Source organism: Apteryx mantelli, chromosome 30, assembly GCF_036417845.1.
Source record: "Apteryx mantelli isolate bAptMan1 chromosome 30, bAptMan1.hap1, whole genome shotgun sequence".
NCBI classification, from domain to species: domain Eukaryota; kingdom Metazoa; phylum Chordata; class Aves; order Apterygiformes; family Apterygidae; genus Apteryx; species Apteryx mantelli.
Window position 1 is genome coordinate 2,360,399 of NC_090007.1, and position 20,301 is coordinate 2,380,699.

A 20,301-nucleotide genomic window follows, 5' to 3' on the forward strand; every position below is an offset into this window, starting at 1 on the left:
CACCACGGAGCGGCGGCGGCGGCGGCGCCGGGGGCGCGCGGGGCCGCGCCGGGGCCGGGCCGCGCCGGGCTGGGCCTCCCGCCGCCTCCCGCGCTGGGCCCGGCCCTTCCCGCCCCGGCGGCGGGTCACGGGGCGGGGGGGCGTTACCATGGAGACGGGGCAGCACCCCAAAATGGAGGCCGGGGTCAGCCAGGGTTACCATGGAGACGGGGCAGCACCCCAAAATGGAGGCCAGGGTCAGCGAGGAGGGGGGGAACAGCCAGGGTTACTATGGAGACGGGGCAGCACCCCAAAATGGAGGCCGGGGTCAGCGAGGAGGGGGGGAACAGCCAGGGTTACTATGGAGACGGGGCAGCACCCCAAAATGGAGGCCAGGGTCAGCGAGGAGGGGGGGAACAGCCAGGGTTACCATGGAGACAGGGCAGCACCCCAAAATGGAGGCCAGGGTCAGCGGGGAGGGGGGGAACAGCCAGGGTTACCATGGAGACGGGGCAGCACCCCAAAATGGAGGCCGGGGTCAGCGGGGAAGGGGGGGGAACAGCCAGGGTTACCATGGAGATGGGGCAGCACCCCAAAATGGAGGCCAGTTTCCCACTGCACTGCCTCTCTCCCCCCTCTCCTCCTCCCTCAAGGACTTTCCCCTGCCATTTGTTTGCTTTTTAAGATCCCCCCCCAGGTCACTTCACCGCCGCCGCCGCCACCATTTTTTAGCGCCCTGCGAGGCTCCGGCCTGCCACCGAGCCCGCGACAACACTGGTCCTCGGCGGAGAAGCCCCTCGCCGCACTCCCATCCGAGGCACGCAGCGGTTGTGCGGTAACAAAACTTCAAGAAACGTTTGAAATCACCCGTTTTTCCCCCCCGGGGGGGGGGGCACGTCAGCCGTTTCCCCCCATCCCCCTGTCCTTCCCTTGCGTGTGGGGACCACAGCCGCTTCCCGCGCCCATCTTGTCAGGAGAGCGCTATCTACGCTGCAAAATTTAATATTTCGACCCAACCCCAGCTATCTGCCTCGGGTGCTGATAAACCCTCAGAAACGCCTGTCCCCGGGCTCGCACCCCCACGGGCGCCACCAAATTGCTTTCCTGTAAGCAAAACAAATGCCTTTTCTTAGAAGCCAGGAGTATTGTTATTAAAGCGGAGGTCAGCCGAAAACGATTCACGGGCCCGCTTCTTTCTCGCGGGCGGCTTCCAGGCTTCGGCAACTCGCATCCTTCGAAACGCAGCCCAGGCAAAGGTTTTGTGGCTCACCTGGCCGCCGACTGGCCCACGGGGTCCTTCGGTTTCCGGCTTCCCGGCCGCCAGCGCTGCCGTAACCGCGCCGCGACGCTCGAACACGACTGCCCCGTCCTTGCCGTGCCCAAGAGTTCTCGCGCATGCAAGATTTAATATTTAATTGGGGAGACCTCGGTAGCACTCGCAGGCGAAGAGCAAAGACCTAGTGACATAAATCCTCCGGTGTCTGAACTCGTTTTCTGGCTGCCGGAGTAGGTCAGGTGCTAAAGGATTGCAAGCATGAATTGCTCTTTAGCGCCTTTCATGAAGGCACGCGCAGCATCGCTCGCAGGCCAGCGCGAAACAGAGGCTCCCAAACCGCGCTCCTGCCAGCACGGAGCGTCGTGGGGACGCGGCAAGGCTCTCCAAGCAGCCGCGAGTGAAGCTGGCAACTGCCTTAGCTCAAAAACCCGACACCAACAGGATTTGGCAGGGTTTTCCTCACAAGAGCACTGCGAAAGGTCCAGAGGCTGGACTCCCGCAGGACCGCTCTGGAGCTGTATTTCGCTCCGAAACAGCCGGGCACGTTCTCAGCAAGCGCACACCGGGGTAAGACCCCCTGGTTTCAGTGCATGGGGCCTGACAATCCTAGTCGCAGCAGGCAAAGAGAAATAAAACCTTAATATAAGATGTGAAACGCTCAAAACCAGATGCCAGCAGCAAAAGCATCCGTGCTCATGCATGCAGCCTGCTGCCTTCCCCGGGCCACACTCTGAACCTGCCGGAGATGGGATTGCGCTGCCCTGCCCCGGACCTGGCCGCAGGCAGCAACGGGCTTGGTGGCACCAGCTCACTCTGAGTTTGGCAGCCCGCTTCCATAGAGGCAAATGCACCAAAACAGTAAAAAAACCTCCCTAATCCTGACTGAGGACACATTCAGCAAACAAGGCTCCACAACAACAGGGAGATTTTGTTTCTCTCCCCGGATCCCATCGCAATATCGCCGCGCGTCACCCCCTAGACGTTAGCACGGCCACGGTGCACCGGCCGATGCACGAACGTGGCGGTCCGGCCGCCGTGGCCTGTCCTGCAGCTCTGCTCTTTGCCCTTCCTGCAAGGCTTTTTCCCTGAAGGCTCTTTGAACGCCTCCTGCCTGTCCTAGCAGCACTAGCACCTGCTCACAGGCAGAAGGAAGAGAAATGGTTTATACACCAGGAAAATACAGCCAAGGGGAGTGACAAATACACCCTCAGCTCCCCACGCAGAGCCAGACAGGGTGAGCCCACTCCGCCAAACCACAAGCAAAAGAGCTTCGCTCCCCATCTTTATTTCATTATGGATTTGTAAAATGCACCCAACAAAAATGGTCTTTAGTCACCGATTTATTTAGAGGACGCGCCAGTACACGCGGCAACCACCAAACCTGAGCGTGAGCGTGAGCACACGCACGCTCCAAGCGCGCACACGAAGCAGCAGGGACGCAGCGGGACGCCCGCTAGGCTGCCCATACTCGGCACGGGCTGATACGAATTAGTGCCGAAAGGAGCCTCTGGAGGGTCCGTCACCGGGGTTAACATCCCGCGAGCCATGACTCCGCTCCCTTTTAATTTGCCGCAGCGCGTGGCCCTTCCTCCGTTCCCCCCGTGGCCCCCGGGGCACTGGGGCCCGCCGGGAGCAGCCCTCCGTGCCGCCGGCTGCGCGCAGGGCTCTCCCCCGTCCCCGCGCTGAACCCGCCACGCGTGGCCTAGAAATGCAAACGCGGACGTGCCGCCTGCTCTCCCCAAGGACGGCGGACTCGCTGCGGGGGGGGGGCGCAACCGCTCGGCGGCACTTGTTTTTCCATGATGCTTAAACACACGGCCTCGATAATTGCAGGCGCGGGGCAGCCACGCAGCCCGCGAAGGGCGGCCGGAGACGCCAGGGGACACAGGCGGGGAGGGCAGGGGGTCTGGCGGGCTCCGAGGGACCCGTTGCCAGGACGGGCACCCTGCGCACCAGGGCTCCAGCCCCCTTGGGGCCGCTCACAATTAACAGCCAGCTAATTACGACCAAGCCGTGTCCCGCACCCCACCGCAGGCCATGCCGGGAGTTGAATCCCCACGGACACGGGGGGGAGGCAGATGGAAATCGCAGCGGGACGCACTGCTGCCCTTGCTTTTCGGGCCGCAGAGCATCTCCCCCTCGGTATCCCGCACGGAGCGAGCGTGGCAGGGCAGGAAGCGGAAGGGAGGCAGCGCTCCGGCTCCCTCCCGCTTGCCCAGCCATGGCTCCGCTGGTTTCCCGGGGGCATCGAAGATCCCTGCACATCCCCATCTTGCCCGGCACCCAGGGGCACGGGACTCTCCGGTAGAGCCCATGCAGCGGGACAGCGCCGTTCCCGCGGGCGCCGGGGCCCCGAGCAGGCACGGAGCGCGACCACAGGTCTCCAGCGCAGCCACTGCACCTTGCACCCTGGGCAGAGCACGGCGACACACGTGCGCCGCGAGGTCTGGCACCGCTTCGTCCCCCCGCCTACCACCTGCTGCAGGAAGCACCCGGCCGGGCAGAGCAAGGTCCTTCTGCTCGCCCGGGTCGGGGTGGCAGGTGCCCATCCCCCAGCACATCTCTTTCTCTCGCCCCTTCCCCCTCATCGGTGCCTGATGCAAGGCAGAAAAGAGAGCGAAGGAGGTTTCCCGGGCCAGAGGAGGAACGCGGGGTCCCCGCTCCCACCTCCCGCTGCGGGGGCACGAGGATGCCCTGCCCTGCTCGGCTTTGAAGGCAATCCCCCCCTGCCCGGCTCCAAACAGGCTCTGGCTTCTCTCGGAAAGGGTGCTAGGAGACGGGGGATGCCTGAGCTCCAGCTATCGTGATGGCGTTGCCGCAGGAGCCACCGGGGCTCCTGCTGGCGCGGGGCGAGTGGGCACGGCCGGGCCTCGAGCCCCCACCCGCAGCCCTCCGGCAGCCCCCGGCCCCGCGGGCTCGCAGCCAGAGCCGGGGCAGGCGCGCTCATCCGGCATTAACCCGGCATGGCAGGTTATCCATGCTCACGGACCAGGCCAGGCAGCAACTGACCCTTCCCGTCCCGTTCCCCCCTTCGTGGCATCTCCCTAAGGACACCGCAGGCTGGTCCGTAGCGGACAGAGCGCCCAGGCCCCCCACACCATGACCCGCGGCCGGTTTTGGGGCACGCGGGGCTGGGGACGGACCAGACCAGGCTGCTTTGCTCGACCCGTCTCCAGCTCTCCCCCTTGCCCCCCGGGTCCCTCCTGCCCGGGACCGTCCCACATCCTGCACGGAGCGGGCGCTGGCTGGCAGTGGCCGGGGGCCGGCGAGCGAAGGGGGCTCTTACCTCCAGGGGTGCAGGGTTAGTAACGGGCTGCAGGGGCTGCAGGGGCTGCAGGGGCTCAGCGGGGTCGGGCTCTGGCTGCTCGGAGACAGGCTGCAAAGCAAGACGCGCCGGAGCGCCGTGAACGCCGAGCCGGGAGCCGGGGGGGGGCTGCAGGCACCAGGGCCGGGGGGGCCGGGGGGGGGTCGGGAGAGGAGAGCAGGGGCAGAGCTGGAGGGGGACCCGGGGGACAACAGGGACACCGGGAGGCCCGGGGCTGCCGGGGGGAGGGGTGGGGGGGGACACCGGGAGGTCCGGGGCTGCGGATGCCGGAGGAAGAGGGTCCAAGCCGGAGCTGCGAGCCGGGCCCGGGGGTGCACCGGGATCCGGAGGCAGCCGCGGCTGCACCGGGGCTGCGCGGAGCCCCCCCGCCGCCGCCGCCGCCGCCCCCCCGACCCGCCGGTGCCGGTAGCGGCGCGCCCGGGCCGCCCCGGCGCCGGACTCACTCCAAGGTCAGCGAGGGGATCTTCAGCCTGTCCCGCCGCGACTTCATCCCGCCGCCGCCGCCGCCGCCGCTCCGCTCCCCGCGCCGCCGCCGCCGCCGCCGCCGCCGCACCGGCAGCCTCCGCGCTGGGCGGCTCCCGCCGGCGGGCGGGCACGAGCGGCCCCGTCGGGGCGCGGGGATCGGCCCGCCGGGCACGGCCCGCCCCTGCGGCGCGGCTCGGCTCGGCTCGGCCCGGCTCGGTTCGGCTCGGCTCGGCTCGGCTCGGCCCGGCTCGGCCCGGCCCGGCCCGGCTCGGCCCGGCTCGGCTCGGCCCGGCCCGGCTCGGCTCGGCTCGGCTCGGCCCGGCTCGGCTCGGCTCGGCTCGGCTCGGCTCGGCTCGGCCCGGCTCGGTTCGGCTCGGTTCGGCGCGGCTCGGCTCGGACAGACACAGCAGGGCCCGGCTCCAGCACAACCCCAGTACAGCCCCAGCGTAGCCCCCGTACGGCCACAGCGCACCGCCAGTGCACCTCTAACACAGCTCCAGTACGGCCCCAGCATAGCCCAGCATGGCCCCAGTACGGCCGTGGCACGTCTCCAGTGCACCTCTAACACAGCTCCAGTACGGCCCCAGCATAGCCCAGCATGGCCCCAGTACGGCCGTGGCACGTCTCCAGTGCACCTCTAACACAGCTCCAGTACGGCCCCAGCATAGCCCAGCGTGGCCCCAGTACGGCTGTGGCACGTCTCCAGTGCACCTCTAACATGGCCCCAGTATGGCCATGGCACATCTCCAGCGCACACCTAACCCAGCCCCAGTATGGCCCCAGTACAGCCCCAGCGCACCTCCGGCACAGCCCCACAACACCCCCTGCACAGTGCCAAGAGACCCCCGTTACAGCCACAGTACCCCCAAACACCCCGTAACACAGTCCCAACACATCCCAACACACAACCTCAGCACAGCTTCTTAATGGCCTCCTAACGCATGCCGGCACATCCCAGTGCACCCCAGCACATCCCAGCGTACCCCAGCACATCCCAGCGCACCCCAGCAGGCTCCAGCGCAGCGCAGCGCGAGCACGCTCGGGCCATGCGGGTGCAGACCGTGGTGCTGCCACCCTGCGTTCGGGCCCGGCCAGGCCCGGCAGCCCCGCGGCAGCGCCAAGCGCCCCGAGGCGACGGGGATGTCCCCCGCAGCGGCACCCAGCAGGACACGGCCCTCGCGCCCGGGGCCAGCTGCTCTTGGCACCGCTGGGGCTGCAGAGGCCTGGCACAGCTCGGTGCAGCGGTACTTACGCTCGTCCTCGGCGCGGCAGGCTCAGCTCTTTCTGCAACGAGAAGAGGCGAAAGCGAGGGTCAGCGCGCGCCTCCGGGCAGCTTGGGGCCGTGCGGGGCCGCGGCGCTGGTGCTTGGCCGGGAGGGGGGCAGGGAGCAGGCTGTGCCCCGGCCACGCGGCGCCCCGTGTGCTGGCACCTTCCCCGGAGCTCCGAGCACGCGGAAAGCAGCCGGCAGCCCCGGCGCTCTTTGCTCTCCCCCCTTCCTGGGAAGGTGTTTGCTCCCGGGTGCTGCAACGGGCCAAAGGGCAGGCAGAAACCTCGGCCCAAATCGTCCTCCCCCCACTTTGCACAGCACCCGCCAGCCCCCAATCCCTAAGCAGCTTGGCAGCATTCCCACAATTTCCACGTAGGTGGCAGCCGGGGGTGTCCCCTCCAGCCACCCTGCACCGCGCAGCCCTGGCGCCGGGCGCTGCGGGGATGGCGACGCAGCGGGCGTTGCCATGGCAATGGGCGATCCGGCGCCCGCGGGGCCGGCGTGGGTGCCGGGTCGTGGGTGCCCTCGGCCGCAGGCCTGGGATCCCCCCCCCCGGAGCGGAGCACCCCACGCCCGCGCCAGCCCCGGGGCCATGCCGGGTGCAGCCGAGGCGCAGGGTCGCCCCGGGGTTTTATTTGCTCGGCGTTTGCAGAAAAGCGGGTGCGCCGCCGGCAGGGTGCAAGCCAGGATTAAAGCTTAATTTATCTTTTTTTGCCGGGACGGCATCGTGGCTCGGGGGGTGGCACGAGCTGCCCGCCTGGCGCCCCGGCCGCCCTCTCCCGCCGCGGCAGCCGGGCAGCGCGCCCCACGCTCCGGGGGGTATTTGCACCGCGGGGAGCCGGACGCCAGCGTGGGCCAGAGCCTGGCACCCTGCTTGGGCACCGTGGGAGGCAGCGGCAGGTCCCGCGTGGGTTTTCCCCTGGGCTGAGAGCGCAGCCGGGCGCCGTCGCCCCCCGGGAGCCGCCGCTCGGATGATGGCAGCGCTGTGCCACCCGCTAGCGGCGCCAGGCCCACGGGGCTGCGGCGACTCCTCTTTGCAGGAGGGAGCGGAGGCGCGCGGCACGAGGGCGCCCGGAAAAGCAGCCGTGCGCCCGGGCTTTGCTCCCCCCCCCCCCGGGGCTTTGCCCCCCCCGGGGCTTTGCTCCGGGCAGCCCCTGGGCACGTGCACCCCGGCACACAGCCCTGCACCCCTCTCAGCACCCGCAGCACGGCTCGGTGCTTGCACCCTGCCCCTGTGCCGGTCCGGGCTGTGCAGCTCCCGTGCCCACCCGTGCCATGCCAGGCTTACCCACGCGGCACCCCCCCCCCCCGCTTGCACACGCACACCCACCTCCTGCACACCCGGGCGCCCGCCGCTCGCCCATGCATGGCACCCGCTCCCCACGCATGCAGCACCCACCTCTCACACACGTGCCCCCCCCCCCGCGCACCCACCCCTCACGCCCACCTCTCGCGCGCACACAGCACCCACCTCGCACGCGCGCACGCGGGCACCCGGAGCACCCACCTCTCGCGCCGGGCTGACGCACACAGCACCCACCTCGCCTGCACACGCGCACCCACCTCGCGCACCAGGATTACACGCGCAGCGCCCACTCCTTGCACGCACCCGGAGCGCCCACGTCGCGCGCCAGGCTTACGCACACGCGGCACCCACGTCTTGCACCCACCTCTCCCGCGCACCCACCCCACTCCAGGGCTGGGCTCCCCCACCCTGCTCCCCCCGCTCCCGCCGCCCCCTCCGGCTCGCACCCCCGCCGCCCCTCTCCGTGCCCCTGCCGGGCTCCGGGGCCAGCATCCCCTGTATCCCGGTACCCTGGCACCCCCGGTATCCCTGCAACCCGGTATCCTGGTACCCCCGGTATCCTGGTATCCCGGCAACCCTGTATCCCGGTACCCCCGGTATCCTAGTATCCCGGCACCTCCGGTATCCCAGCAACCCGCTATCCCGGTGGCACAGCAGGCATTCAAGCCAGCTGCGATCCGGTGCCCCGGAGAGGCGCCACTCCGGTGCCCGGTGCCGGTGCCCGGTGCCGGCGCGGCCGCCCACGCTCACCTGGAGGCCCCGGCGCCGCAGGATGCTGGACTCGTCCATGCCCGCTGCGCCCCGCCGCCTCCCGGTGCTCCCGGTGCTCCCGGAGCTCCCGGTGCTCCCGTTGCGCCGCCCAGCGGCGCCGCCGCGTCAGCTGACGCGCGTCAGCCCCGGCCCAGCCCGGCCCGCGGTGCAGCGCGGCGGCTCCGGCTCCGCACGGCCTGGCGCAGCCTGGCACTGCACGGCACAGCCTGGCACTGCAGGGCACTGCATGGCACGGCACAGCCTGGCACTGCATGGCACAGCCTGGCACTGCACAGCCTGGCACGGCACTGCACAGCCTGGCACGGCACAGCCTGGCACAGCCTGGCACTGCATGGCACAGCCTGGCACTGCACAGCCTGGCACTGCACAGCCTGGCACTGCATGGCATGGCACTGCACAGCCTGGCACTGCACAACCTGGCACAGACTGGCACGACATGGCACTGCACGGCACTGCACAGCCTGGCACTACACAGCCTGGCACGGCACAACCTGGCACTGCACAACCTGGCACAGCCTGGCACGGCATGGCACTGCACGGCACTGCACAGCCTGGCACTGCGCAGCCTGGCACAGCACTGCACAGCCTGGCACGGCACAGCATGATCTAGCATGGCGCAGTCCGGCAGAGCCTGGCACAGCGCGGCATAGTTTGGCATGGTGCGGTGCAGCTCAGCACAGCGCAGCTGGGCACAGCACGGTCTGGCACGGTCCAATCCAGCACAGCACGGTCTGGCACGGCCCAGCACAGCCCGGCATGGTCCAGTGCAGCCCAGCTCAGCGCGACACGGCTTGGCACGGTCCGGCATGGCCCAGCCTGGCCCAGGGCTGGCCCAGCCCAGCAGGGCACGGTACGATGCCGCATGGCACAGCCTGGCATGGTGGTGCCCGGCGTGGGACAGCCTGGCTGGGGGCTCCCAGCCCAGCCTGGCCCGGCCCGGATGGAGGGGTTGTGCCCCGCGCCGGAGAACCCCGCCGCCGGCCCGGTGCAGGGACGCTGCGCCCGCGCCGCCCCGGGGCCGCGGCAGGGCGGACAAGGAGCCGCTTTCTGCAGGGACAACGGGGCTCTGTGCCGGCCCTCGGTGCCAGCCGGCTCCGCCGCGCCGGGGCCGCCCGCGCCGCTCACGCGGGGCCGCCGCTCACTGGGGCTTTTGTTCGCCGCGGCGGGCGGTGATTCGTGCTGGGCATCGGCGGCGCGACGCAACCCCAGCTCCGCGCAGTCCCGCGGCTGCGCGCTGGGCCGTGCCGAGGCCGGGCGGGCTGCAGCACCTGGGGCACCGCCGCAGCCCAAAACCCCCCCAAAAACTCCGCACCGGTGGGTCTCCCCCGCGTGCACACGCTGGCAAAGCCGCCCGCGAGCAAAGCCCCGGAGTGGCGGGGTGGCGAGAAGCAGCAGCGTGCACACGTGTGCACACACGCCGCCGAAAAACCGAAATCGCAACGCTCACCTCCGAGCACCCCCCCCTTCCTTGCCCTGCTGCCGGCGGGATCAAAAAGTCAGCGCGAGGTTTGCAAAAAAAAAACCAACCCAACAACAAAAAAAGCCACCTCTTCTGCTTAGCTTGCTCTTCTCGCGGGGCGCGTGCGGGCGCGCGGCGAGCTCGCGGCGGAGGCGCCGCACCGGGCCGCCGCCGGGACCCTGCGGAGCGCCGCCGGGGGGGATCTCTGCCGTTCTGCCCCGGGAAAGCGGCGCTAACCTCTCCGCCGCGGAGGAAACGCCGGCGCGCTGCCTGGGTTCGCCCGGGCGCCCCCCAGCCGCGGCCGGCTCCGGGGACGCCCGTGGGTTCCCGCCCCGGCCGCGCACCCCCGGAAAGGGCAGCGCCGAGGAAGGAGCCCTTCAGCCTCCTCCTCCTCCTCCTCCTCGCCGGAGGAAAGCCCCGCCGCCGCCATGCGCTGGTGGCTGCCGCTGGCGCTGGCGGCGCTGAGCCGTAAGTGTTTCTGTGGTGTGCGGAGATGAAAGATAACTTTAGAAAACTTTCAATGAACGATGCCGGGGCGATAAGGCGGTTCTCGCGCCGGGCCGGCGAGCTGGCTCGCTCATGCCGCGGAGGCCCGCGCCAAAAATGCCGGGACCTGCTGGAAAGGCCATCGGACTGGCGGGGGGGAGCGGGGCCGGCGGCGCGCGGGAGCCGGGGGGGACTCGCGGCAGTGCCGGCAGCGCCGGGGAGGGAGCAGCCGTCGTCCCTGCGGCCCGGCAGAGCAGCATCCCCGTAAATCACCCGGGTGCCCGCTACGGGAGCTCGGGCTAGGAGAAATGAGTTCTCCCCCCCCCCGGCCCGGTTTTAACTGCTCCGGCGCTTTGGGAAAGCAGAAGCAGCTCGAGGGAGAAGGAGAAACCCGCATCGCTGCCGGCACACGCAGCCATCAGCGGATGCAGGCGCCGCGCGCGCTCCCCGCGCCTGGGGCTGCCGGCGCTGCGCCCTGCCGAGGGTTTGGCGCGGGGTCCGCGGCGCCTCCCGGCCCCGTCCAGCCCGGGCTCCGGGGGCAGGAGCCGGGCGAGAGCGGCGGCAGCGGGGGCCGGGGTCAGGCCGGGCGCGATGCCTCCCCTCTGCCGCAGGCTCTGCCGAGGAGCCCGACTTCGCCTGCTTCAAGCAATGTGGCTCGCGCAGCTTCCTCTGCCGCTGGCCACCCTGGGGCCCCGACGGCAACACCACCTACGTCCTCACGCTCTGGTGAGCCGGGGGCCCGCGTGCCGCCGGGAGCACCGGGAGCGCCCGGGGGCACGGGGACGCTGAGGGCACCACATCCCGCTGGGAGTGCTGGGGAGTCCATGGGCATGGGGATGTGGAGGGCACCGCGGGAGCCCACGGGGCAAGGGGATGCGGAGGGCACCACATCCTGCCGGGAGCACCGTGGGAGCTGCTGGGCATGGGGACACGGAGGGCATCACATCCCGCTGGGAGTGCTGGGAAGCCCATGGGGCATGGGGACGCAGAAGGCACCGCGTCCCACTGGGAGTGCTGGGGAGCTGGAGGGCATGGGGACACGGAGGGCACCGCGGGAGCCGCCGGGCACAGGGATGCAGAGGGGACCACGGGAACCTGCTGGGCATCCCGCCGGGAGCACTGGGGAGCCACTGGGCAAGGGGACACGGAGGGCTCCATGGGATCCCAATGGGCATGGGGACATGGCGGGCACCGCATCCCGCCGGGAGCACGGGGGAGCCGCCGGGCACAGGAACGTGGAGCGCTCCATGGGATCCCACCGGGCACGGGGATGCAGCGGGCACCGCGGGAGCCGCCGGGAGCGGCCCGTCCCTGACGTGCCGGGCTCGCCGCCCCGCGCAGCTACGCGGTGCCGCGGCTGTGCCAGCAGCACGCGGCGGGCGCCCTCCCGGAGCGCACGCTGCAGCACCGCCAGGTCTACGTGCTCACCAACGCCACGGCCTGGGTGGAGGCGCGCTGGGGCCGGCGCCTGCAGCGGAGCCGCAACCTCACGCTCTACCTCGACGAGGCCGGTAAGCGGGCGGCGGGCCGGGCGCGCGCGGGGAGGGGGCACCGCCGGCGCCGGTGCCGATCACCGGGGCCGCGCTGTCCTCGCAGTCAAACTGGACCCCCCCTCCGCCGGGAGCAGCTTCGGCAAGGCCGGGGGCCGCCTGCGGCTGCGGCTGCGGCGGCCGCCGTGCCACCGCGGGAAGCGGCCGCTGCAGAGGGAGGCGCGCTACCGCAAGGCGGGTGACCGCGCCTGGACACGGGTAAGGGCGGCGGGGCCCCGGGGCGACGCGTTTTTCCCCGCTGTTTCACCGAATTAGCCGCTCTCCCCCGGTGGTGCAATCACGCCGTTGCCCGTAACGGCATCCGGGGGCGATTCGCGGGGATTGCAGAGGGAAAAGCCTGGATTATAATAACGATGCTGCTGGTGGATGAAACCGGGCTGTTTGTCCCCCAAAAACTGGCTCGGGGCACGTCCCCCTTGCCGCGCCGGCCTGGGGGGGCTGCGGCAGCCGCGTGTGCCAGCGCCGAGCGCGGCTCAGCCCCGGTGCCGCTGCGGGCGCCTCCGCGCTCGCCCGGCTCCTCCTCGTAGGTGACCTGCAGGACGGAGGGGGAAGAGGACGGCGAGGACGGCGAGGAGGAATCGGGTGGGTTTAGCCCCCGCCCGGGGGGGGGGGGACGGGGACACACGGGGCTGGCGGCGGGGTGGTGAGCGTCGTCCCCCCCCCCGCCGCCGGCCGAAACGGGGGCGCCGCGGCTGAGCCCCGCGTCCCGCTCCAGTGAGCTGCAGCCTGGGGGGAAGCGCCGCCTTCGAGCTGCAGCTCCGGCACAAACCGCAGCACTGGAGCAGCTACTGGAGCGACTGGAGCGAGACCGTCTTCGTCCCCGAGGGTGAGCGGGGCCGGGCTGCCCGCACGTCCCCCCTGTCCCATCCCGTCCCATCCCCCCTGCTCCGGCGCGGCCCCCGGCGCGGCCGGCTGGGGCTCACGGCGCCGGTGCTTTTGCAGAAATCTCGGCGAGCCCGGAGCTGCGCTACGAGCTGGGGCGCCTCGGCGGCGGCGGGCAGAGGGTGCTGCGGCTGGGCTGGCAGGTACGGCACCGCGGCCCGCGAGCCGCCCCGCGAGCCGCCCGCCGCCCCCGTTTAACGCCGCCCCCCCCCCCCTTCCCGCCACCGCCGCCGCCGCAGCGAGCCCGCGAGGAGCAGGGCGACGTCACCTACGCGCTGCGGGTCCGCATGGCGCCGTGCCGCTGCGCCGAGCCGCCCGACGAGGACGAGCTGCTCCTGGGCAAGGAGGCCACGGGCCACAACCTGACCCTCTGCGGCGCCGCCTACGACGTGGCACTGACGGCGGCCAACGCCGCCGGCCCCGGTCCCCCCCGGCGCCTCCGCGTGCCGGCCGAGCGGCGAGCAGGTACCGCCGCGGCCCCCTCGGGGGAATCAGCAGGTTCGGCCGGGCCGCGGTGCCGCGGCAAACGTCCCGTCCCCGGTTTCGCCCCCAGAGCTCGGCTTCAAGGGCTTCAGCGCGGCCGGTGGCGCCGTGACGCTGCGCTGGGAGGCGGCGAGCGCCGGGCTCGCCTACTGCTTCGAGAAGCAGCCGCTGGCCGGGGCGCCCCAGCGGGACGCCTGCGTCGAGAGGGATTTCCCGGCGAACAGCATCCATGTGGAGCGGGGTAGGAAAGAGCAGCCCTTTCCCCCGCCCTCCCGTGCCGCCTCCCCCTTGCAGCCGCTCGGGTCCCGCGAGCCCGGCCCAGCGCTGCACCCATTTCACAGCTCCCGCCCGAGGCCGGCTCTGCTCCCAGTACCCAGCTACGGGTCTTACGGGCCACTGCGAGCTAGAATATCCTGGTTATTCGCTCCCAAAACTCACCGGGCTTTTAGAAACCAGCTGGGATGTGCAACCGGTTTCTTACCCTCCCCGATTCCTGCGGCCCGGCTGCGCCCGGGCGAGCTCTGGGCCCGCTGGGGTGCGGTCTAGCAGCGCGGCCTCCTTCTGCGCCCAGGGGAGCTGGCGGAGCAGGCGTGCTACCGACTCGCCGTGCACGGCTGGGTGCCGGAGCGCGACTGGGCCACCTTCGCCCTGACCTACCACTACGTCGGCAACGGTACGTAGGGGAACGCGGAGCGTCACAACGCGGGTGCATCCCGGTACCGGGGAAAAGCGTTCATCGGGAGACGCAGTCGGATCACGCGAAGCCCAGGCTGGTTCCCCAAATGCTTCCTCCGGTCTCTGCTTGCAGCCCTGTGTGTTTGCAGCCTGCTCTCCGCTTGTGTCCCCTGCACATTTGCAGTCTGGTCTCCGCTTGCAGCCCCTGCACGTCTGCAGCCCGCTCTCTGCTTGTGTCCCCTGCGTGTTTGCAGCCCGGTCTCCGCTTGTGTCCCCTGCACATTTGCAGCCCACTCTCTGCTTGTGTCCCCTGCGTGTTTGCAGCCCGGTCTCCGCTTGCAGCCCCTGCGCGTTTGCAGTGTTTGCCCCGACTTTGCAGCCTCGCTCGCTGAGTCCATCCGCATCAACGCCAGCGCCGACTCCGCCGTGCTCCAGTGGCGGCCGTCGCCCCGCGCCGCCTGCCCCGGCGTTTTGAAGAAGTACATCATCTGCTACGGGGCCGAGGGCCACAACCTGACGTGTAAGCGCCCGCGGCGAGGCGGCGAGCCGGGAATGGCGCCGGAGGGGAGGGAGGGGAAGGGAAGGGAAGGGAAGGGAAGGGATGGGAAGGGAAGGGAAGGGGGAAAGCAGGGCGAGGTGCAGCAGAGCGGGGCGCCCATGGCGCTGGGGAGCCAGCAGGCAGCCAAAGCGTGAAAACGGGCTGCAACCCGGGGCGGCTGCCAGCGGGGCCAGCGGCTGCGGCTGCATCGGTGGCTGCGGCGGCGGCTGCGGCTGCGGCGCTCCTCCCGGCCCCTCTCCCCCCGCCCAGACCTGCAGGCGGACGCTTCGGCCCGGCACTACACCCTGGGCGGCCTGCGGCCCGGCACCGCGTACCGGCTCGGCATCCACGAGGTGACGGCGGAGCCCGGCGGTGCCTGCACGGCGCGGTGGCACTTCCAGACCAAGGCGCCGGGTAAGGAAGGGCCAGAGCCCCCCCTGCCCTCGCTCTGCCCACGGGGCCGCTCCGCGTGGGCTGAGCCGTCCGTCCGTCCGTCCATCCATCCATCCATCCATTGCCAGGGCTGCAGCCGCTGGCTTGGAAGTCCATCCTCCGGTACCTGGGCGTCCTGCTGGGCCTCCCGGCCTTGGCGGCGCTTTGCCGGCTGGGCAAGAAGAGGTGAGAGCGGGGGCCGGCGGCGGGGACCCCCGCACCCCCCCCCCCGGCGCCCCTCACCGCCGCCTCCCGCAGGGCCGCGCGCCTGCTGTGCCCGCCGCTGCCCAAGCCCCGCGGCAGCGAGGCCATCCGCTTCTCCGCCGCCGACATGGGCCAGGTGAGGCGGGAGCGGGCGGGAGCGGGCGGGCGGCCGAGCCCCGGCGCCGGCCCTCGCTGTGCGCCAAACGCCCTGCCGCCCCCAGGGCGAGCGCCGCCAAGCCTTCGTGGAGCCCTCGGAGAAATTCAGCCGCGCCGAGCTGCTGGTGACGGAGCCCGGCCCCGAGAAGGAGGGAGCCGAGAGCCGCGCGCCGCCCGCCGGCGCCGCCGAGCCGCCCGCCGAGGAGCTGCCCTTCGAGTACCGGCGGCAGGAGGTGCCCGGCCCGGCCGGCGCCCAGGAAAACCCGGGGCTTTGCTGGCCTCTCCTGCCGCCGGCCCCGCTCGGCATGGACGAGCCCGTCGCCCTCCGGGGCGAGGGGAGCCTCGACGCGCCGGCGGAGAGGTCAGCACTGCTGTGAGTGGGCGCCCGGCGCGGGAACAGCGGGTTTCCGGCGCGAGAATGGTGGGACGTGAGCTCCCGGCGTGGGAACAGCAGGTGCCCGGCGTGGGAACAGCAGGTGTCCGGCATGAGAACAGCGGGAACAGTGGATGCCCAGTGCGGGAAGAGCGGGTGTCCGGCGTGGGAACGGCAGGTGCCCGGCATGGGAACGGCAGAAACGGCAGACGCCCAGCGTGGGAACGGCAGGACATGGGCACCCGGCACAGGGGAGCCGCCCGCGTTGGGCTCCCGAGTCAAAACACCAGCACTTTTGGGGGGAGTTGTCTGCTTTTCGGGACCTGTGCACCCATTAAACGTGATTTCCTCCCGGCGAGGCAGCCGTGTTGTATCTGGGGCAGGACTTCAGCCGCCGCTGAAGCTCGAGAGCGGGTTGTGGTTTAGGCGCAGCTCCGGGCCGGACGCAGCCGCGCTCGCTTGCCGAGCGCTCAAAATAAAAGCAAAAATAAAAGGTTAGTAGCACGGGAAAGTACAGGGAAAGGCAGCGCCGTCAGCCGCCCGGCGCCTTTTCCGCCCCAGAACGGTGCTGAGCTCCCCAGCGCCGCCACCAGCCCCGGCTCCGGCTGCGCGGCGGCTCCCCGAGGCCGGTGCCCGGCGCTGCACGGCCACAGCCACCGCAGCCGAGGCCACGAGGTGGCACCAGACCCGCGTGGCACCCGGCTCCGCGGCCCCCTCGCCGCCGTGTCCGGCCTGGCTGAGCCGCAGGGGACGCGGCCGGAGACGCCCGGGGGGAGCCCTGCCGCCAGGCGCAGAAAAAGCCCCGTTCTGCTTCAAACGGGACGCTTCCAAAAGCAAAAGCCTGCAGCAAACCCCACGCGCAGAATAAGGGAAAATGCAACCCGGGACGGCGCGTTCGGGAGCTTGTTACGATTTAGCCGACGTGCGGCTGCGTTAAAATTAAAGGCAGAGCCGTAAAGTTTGCTCTCGGCGCCCTGTTGGCAAGGCGAGCGCCTGCAGAGGAAGTATTTCGTTACGGGCTCGCGCTCCCTGGCCGCCCGCTCGGGTTTCAAGCCCGGCCCCTGTTTACAGCCCCTTTTCGGCAGCAGGGCAGCAAAAGCAGCGGCCCCGGGGTCACGGCGCGAAGCCGGCGGTAAACAGCGCCCGGCACGGGGCCAGCGCCGCTGCCAGTTCATCATCATGCGCGTTTTCTCGATGGAGTCAGAAAAAGGGACGAGTTCAGGCCAGGACAGCAGCTCCCGATTCCTGTTTTCGACCCGGCCGGGGGGGCAGTAAGAGCCCCCCTCCCCCCGAGCAGCCACCAGCAAACACCGCCTGAGAACGGGCAGCTCGTGACACGGGTGCCGCAGCAGCGGAGACGCTCTCTAGGGCAGCTCCAGGACAAGGAGCAAAGAGTCACAGCAATTGGGGGGGGGAAACACCCCAAACGGCCCAAGGAAGGGGGATTGCGTGAGTTTGGCAGCCTCGGAGACACCCCGAGTGCCGGCGCTGCCACGAGCTGCCGGCCCATTTGCACCGGCTAAGCAGAGATTCACCCGCCGCAGCGCTCGGAGCAGCCCGTTTCGGACACACGTGGACGGGGACCTATAAAACGGGTTAATTTAAGACCGGCCGCCTTTATTTTTAGCGGAGGGCATACAGTTACGGCCCGCGGTGCTTTTTTCCGGGTGCCGGCTATTCCCGTAGGGCACAGCATCTTCCTGCCGGCTGTTTACAGGTGCCGGTGCCAGCGGCGGCTCCCGCTCGCCCGAAAGCCCGGAGGCGCGAGCTCGCCCGGCGCCAAACAGAAAGCACGGAAGGGCTGTCGGTGCCTTGGCGCGGCAGCGGTGCGGCGTCGGCCTCCCGGCGGGCACGCACTCCGGTTTGGGCTGCAAACCAGGAGCTGGAACCGGTTTCACCGGCAAAGGGGCCGGCGGAGAGCGAAGCGGCGGGCGGCAGCAGCGTGGCCCCCGCGCCGCCCTCGCAGCGGCAGCAGCCTGGTTTTAGCGCAGCACCGCGCCGGGAGCGGGGACAGGGCCTGGGCACCACGGGAACGCGGCTGGCACAGGAACGCAGCCGGCACGGGAACGGTGCCGGCACGGGAATGCAGCCGGCCCCCCCCCACCGCGTGTTGTGTTTTCTCCGAGCCCTGGGCGTTGCTGTCACCGGCATTTCGCAACCGCCGGGTGCCGCGGCGGCGACCGCAGCTGCGCCGTGCAAACAGGGCCTGGGAAAAGCGGGGCGATTCCTGCCTTTTCCCCCGCCGCTCGCAGGCGAGGCCGAGCTTTCGGCGCAGCAGCTTTGCCAAAGCGAGCGATACTTTCTCGTTGCAAAACAGCTGCCTGCGAGTGGAAAAATGACTCAAAGCCCAGGCGGCCCCGCGGGGTCCGGAGCTCCCCTTGCTTTCCCCCGCGGCGGCGATTCCCCCGCGGTCCGGGGCTTCGCTCGGCTCCCGCAGCGCCGCCTTGGGGCGGCTCTCTGCTCTCCAGGCTTCGGCACCGGCCGCCAGCAGCCCGGAAAAAGCCACGGATGGGGTTTTTTTGTTGTTTTTGGGGGTTTTTTTTGAACTGAAACCTTGTGATACTAAACGGTAGAAGGAGCCCCTGCGCGGTCCCAGCGTTGGGCGGGGGGGGCTCGGCGCCCGCTGCGCCTTTCCTGGCCGGGGCTATCGGATTATCGCGCAGGAAAGGACACGGCGCCCTTATCAGCGCGCACATTCCCGGCCGGGCTGGCATGGGCGCTTCCCAGGGGTTTGCGGCATAAACATATTTTGCTCGAGAGGGTTGAGCTGAGGATAGCGGTGGCTTGGAAGGGACCGGAGGGCCCCGCTCCCGAAACCCCCCCCTTCGCCTTCTGCAGCTCGAGCCCATCCTGGACGCGGAGCAGACGGCTGCGTTTTGCGGCACGTTAATCCAGCAGCAGTCATCGATCCCCGCGGATTTGCTTCCCCCGGGATCGGCAGCTCTTTGCAAACTGATTAACTTTTCCTGTTCTTTCCCGGGCAAAACCGCCGGGAAAGCAGGACGAACTGGCCTGGGGGCCCCTCGCGCCTCCGCACCCGGCGCCGGCCGCTCCGAGCCGCCTCCAGTGCCGATGTCTCCGCCGGGAGCCGCCCGGAGCCGGCCCAGCCTCCCCGCGGGCTATCGCCGCCCTCCGTCTCCGCTCCGGGAGGCTGCCTCGCTCCTCGGCCGAAACTAGCTCCAAACTGGTGCTTCTTCCCAGCGCACGGGAAGTGATATTCCCAGGGGACCCCCTTCCCGAGGGAGCCCTCCCTGTGCCGGGCACCCCGGGATGCCTGCTCCTTCCGATATTTCCCTCCCGTTCCCGTTGCAGAAAGCTCCGGCCCGGCCGCCTCGGGCTTGGCGGCGCGCGCGGCTGCCCAGCAGCGCCGGGGGGGTCGGGGCGTTTCTGCAAGAGCTTTTGCAAAGGGGAAACGAGAAGGGAAGTCGGCCGAGGGGGTTTTGCCGGCCGCGGGAGCCGGCGGCGCCCGGGAGCCGGCTTCTTCGCCTCCCTGCGCACGACGCGGGGATGGCACGGAGAGCCCCGCGGAGATTTTGCCTTGCTAAAATACCCGCGGCTCAGCTGACGAGAAAACGGTGGAAAACCAGAGCCGAGGGGCCCCGGGGTCTGGCGGGAGAGGGCAGCCGGGAGAGAAGAGGCCGATCCCCGAATTAAAGCTGGGAAAAGCAAACGCTTATCCTGCTCCGCCTGGATAGTCCCCTGGACACGGCGTTTTGCCCGCCCCGCGGGGGCTTTTCCCACACGCGCCCACGAAATATCATTTCAGACGTCGCGAAGCGGCCGAGCTGGTGTGGAAAAGCAACGGGAGGCTGCTGGAAGCGGCATGGGATTTTCCCGGCGGCCCCGGGGCTCGGCGCCGGCGGACGCGGAGCTAAAGTCCGCGGCGAGGCGGGCGCCGGGCGCCGGGCGGATGCGTTTGCTTGCGAAACGCCGCCCTCGCGCTGAGCGAAGGGCATCAAAACAAGGCAGGGAGCCGCCGCCGCCGCCGCCGCCGCCGCATCCCTTCGGCCTCTCCCCCCCTTCCGTTATCCCGTTGCCTTTTGTAGGGAAACACGCGGCGCCCGGCAGGCGACGGCGGCCACGGGGCGAAGCGGATCCGGCGGCGAGCACCCCGCCGCGGCGCGCCGGCTCCCTGTTTGTGTGTCAACACGTCACGCGCCGCCGCCGCCGCCGGCTGATCCCGCCGCCTCGTGCGGCTCCGTCTTGTTTTTTTAAACCCCGTCAGCTGTTTGCTGAGAAAAGCCGAAATATTTCACGCCGGGGTCGCGGCGACCCAGACGGGGCGTTTCGGCGCCGCGGCGGGACCCGGCTCCCGCCCCTTCCCCGGAGCCTCTTCCGCTGCTAAAAGCGCCGATTTTGGCCCCTTTCGCAGGGGTCGGGAGGGGCGTTCGCCTTTCGGGGGGCTTCTCCCCGGGTGAAACACCCCGGCGCTGGGATTCGACCCCCCCCCCGAAGCCGGGCCGGGAGCCCGGAATGGGTGCGCGCCCCGCGGGCGCCGCGGCGGCCCCCCTCGCCGGCCCCGCTGTTTATCCATAGACATGTTTGCGAGCCGAGCTCAGCCGCTTCCAAAACAACCGGAGAAGGGTCCAAACTCGTAAAAATTTTCCATTGTCCGAGGAAGCGGCCGGTAAACAAGCGGGAGCCCCGCGGCCGCCTCCAGCCAGGGATCCGGCG

General features: G+C 70.3%; 1 protein-coding gene across 1 annotated transcript; it reads left to right on the forward strand.

Moving 5' to 3' along the window:
- The first annotated feature begins 10,276 nt into the window (after positions 1-10,276).
- Positions 10,277-15,631, forward strand: IL12RB1 (interleukin 12 receptor subunit beta 1). The gene is given in 15 exon segments (XM_067313070.1): positions 10,277-10,316; positions 10,946-11,060; positions 11,676-11,845; positions 11,931-12,082; positions 12,412-12,466; positions 12,600-12,710; positions 12,827-12,909; positions 13,006-13,254; positions 13,256-13,490; positions 13,821-13,922; positions 14,304-14,444; positions 14,733-14,876; positions 14,984-15,080; positions 15,153-15,234; positions 15,320-15,631. Coding segments are annotated over 15 exon segments (2,088 nt in total).
- Positions 15,632-20,301: the final 4,670 nt, after the last annotated feature.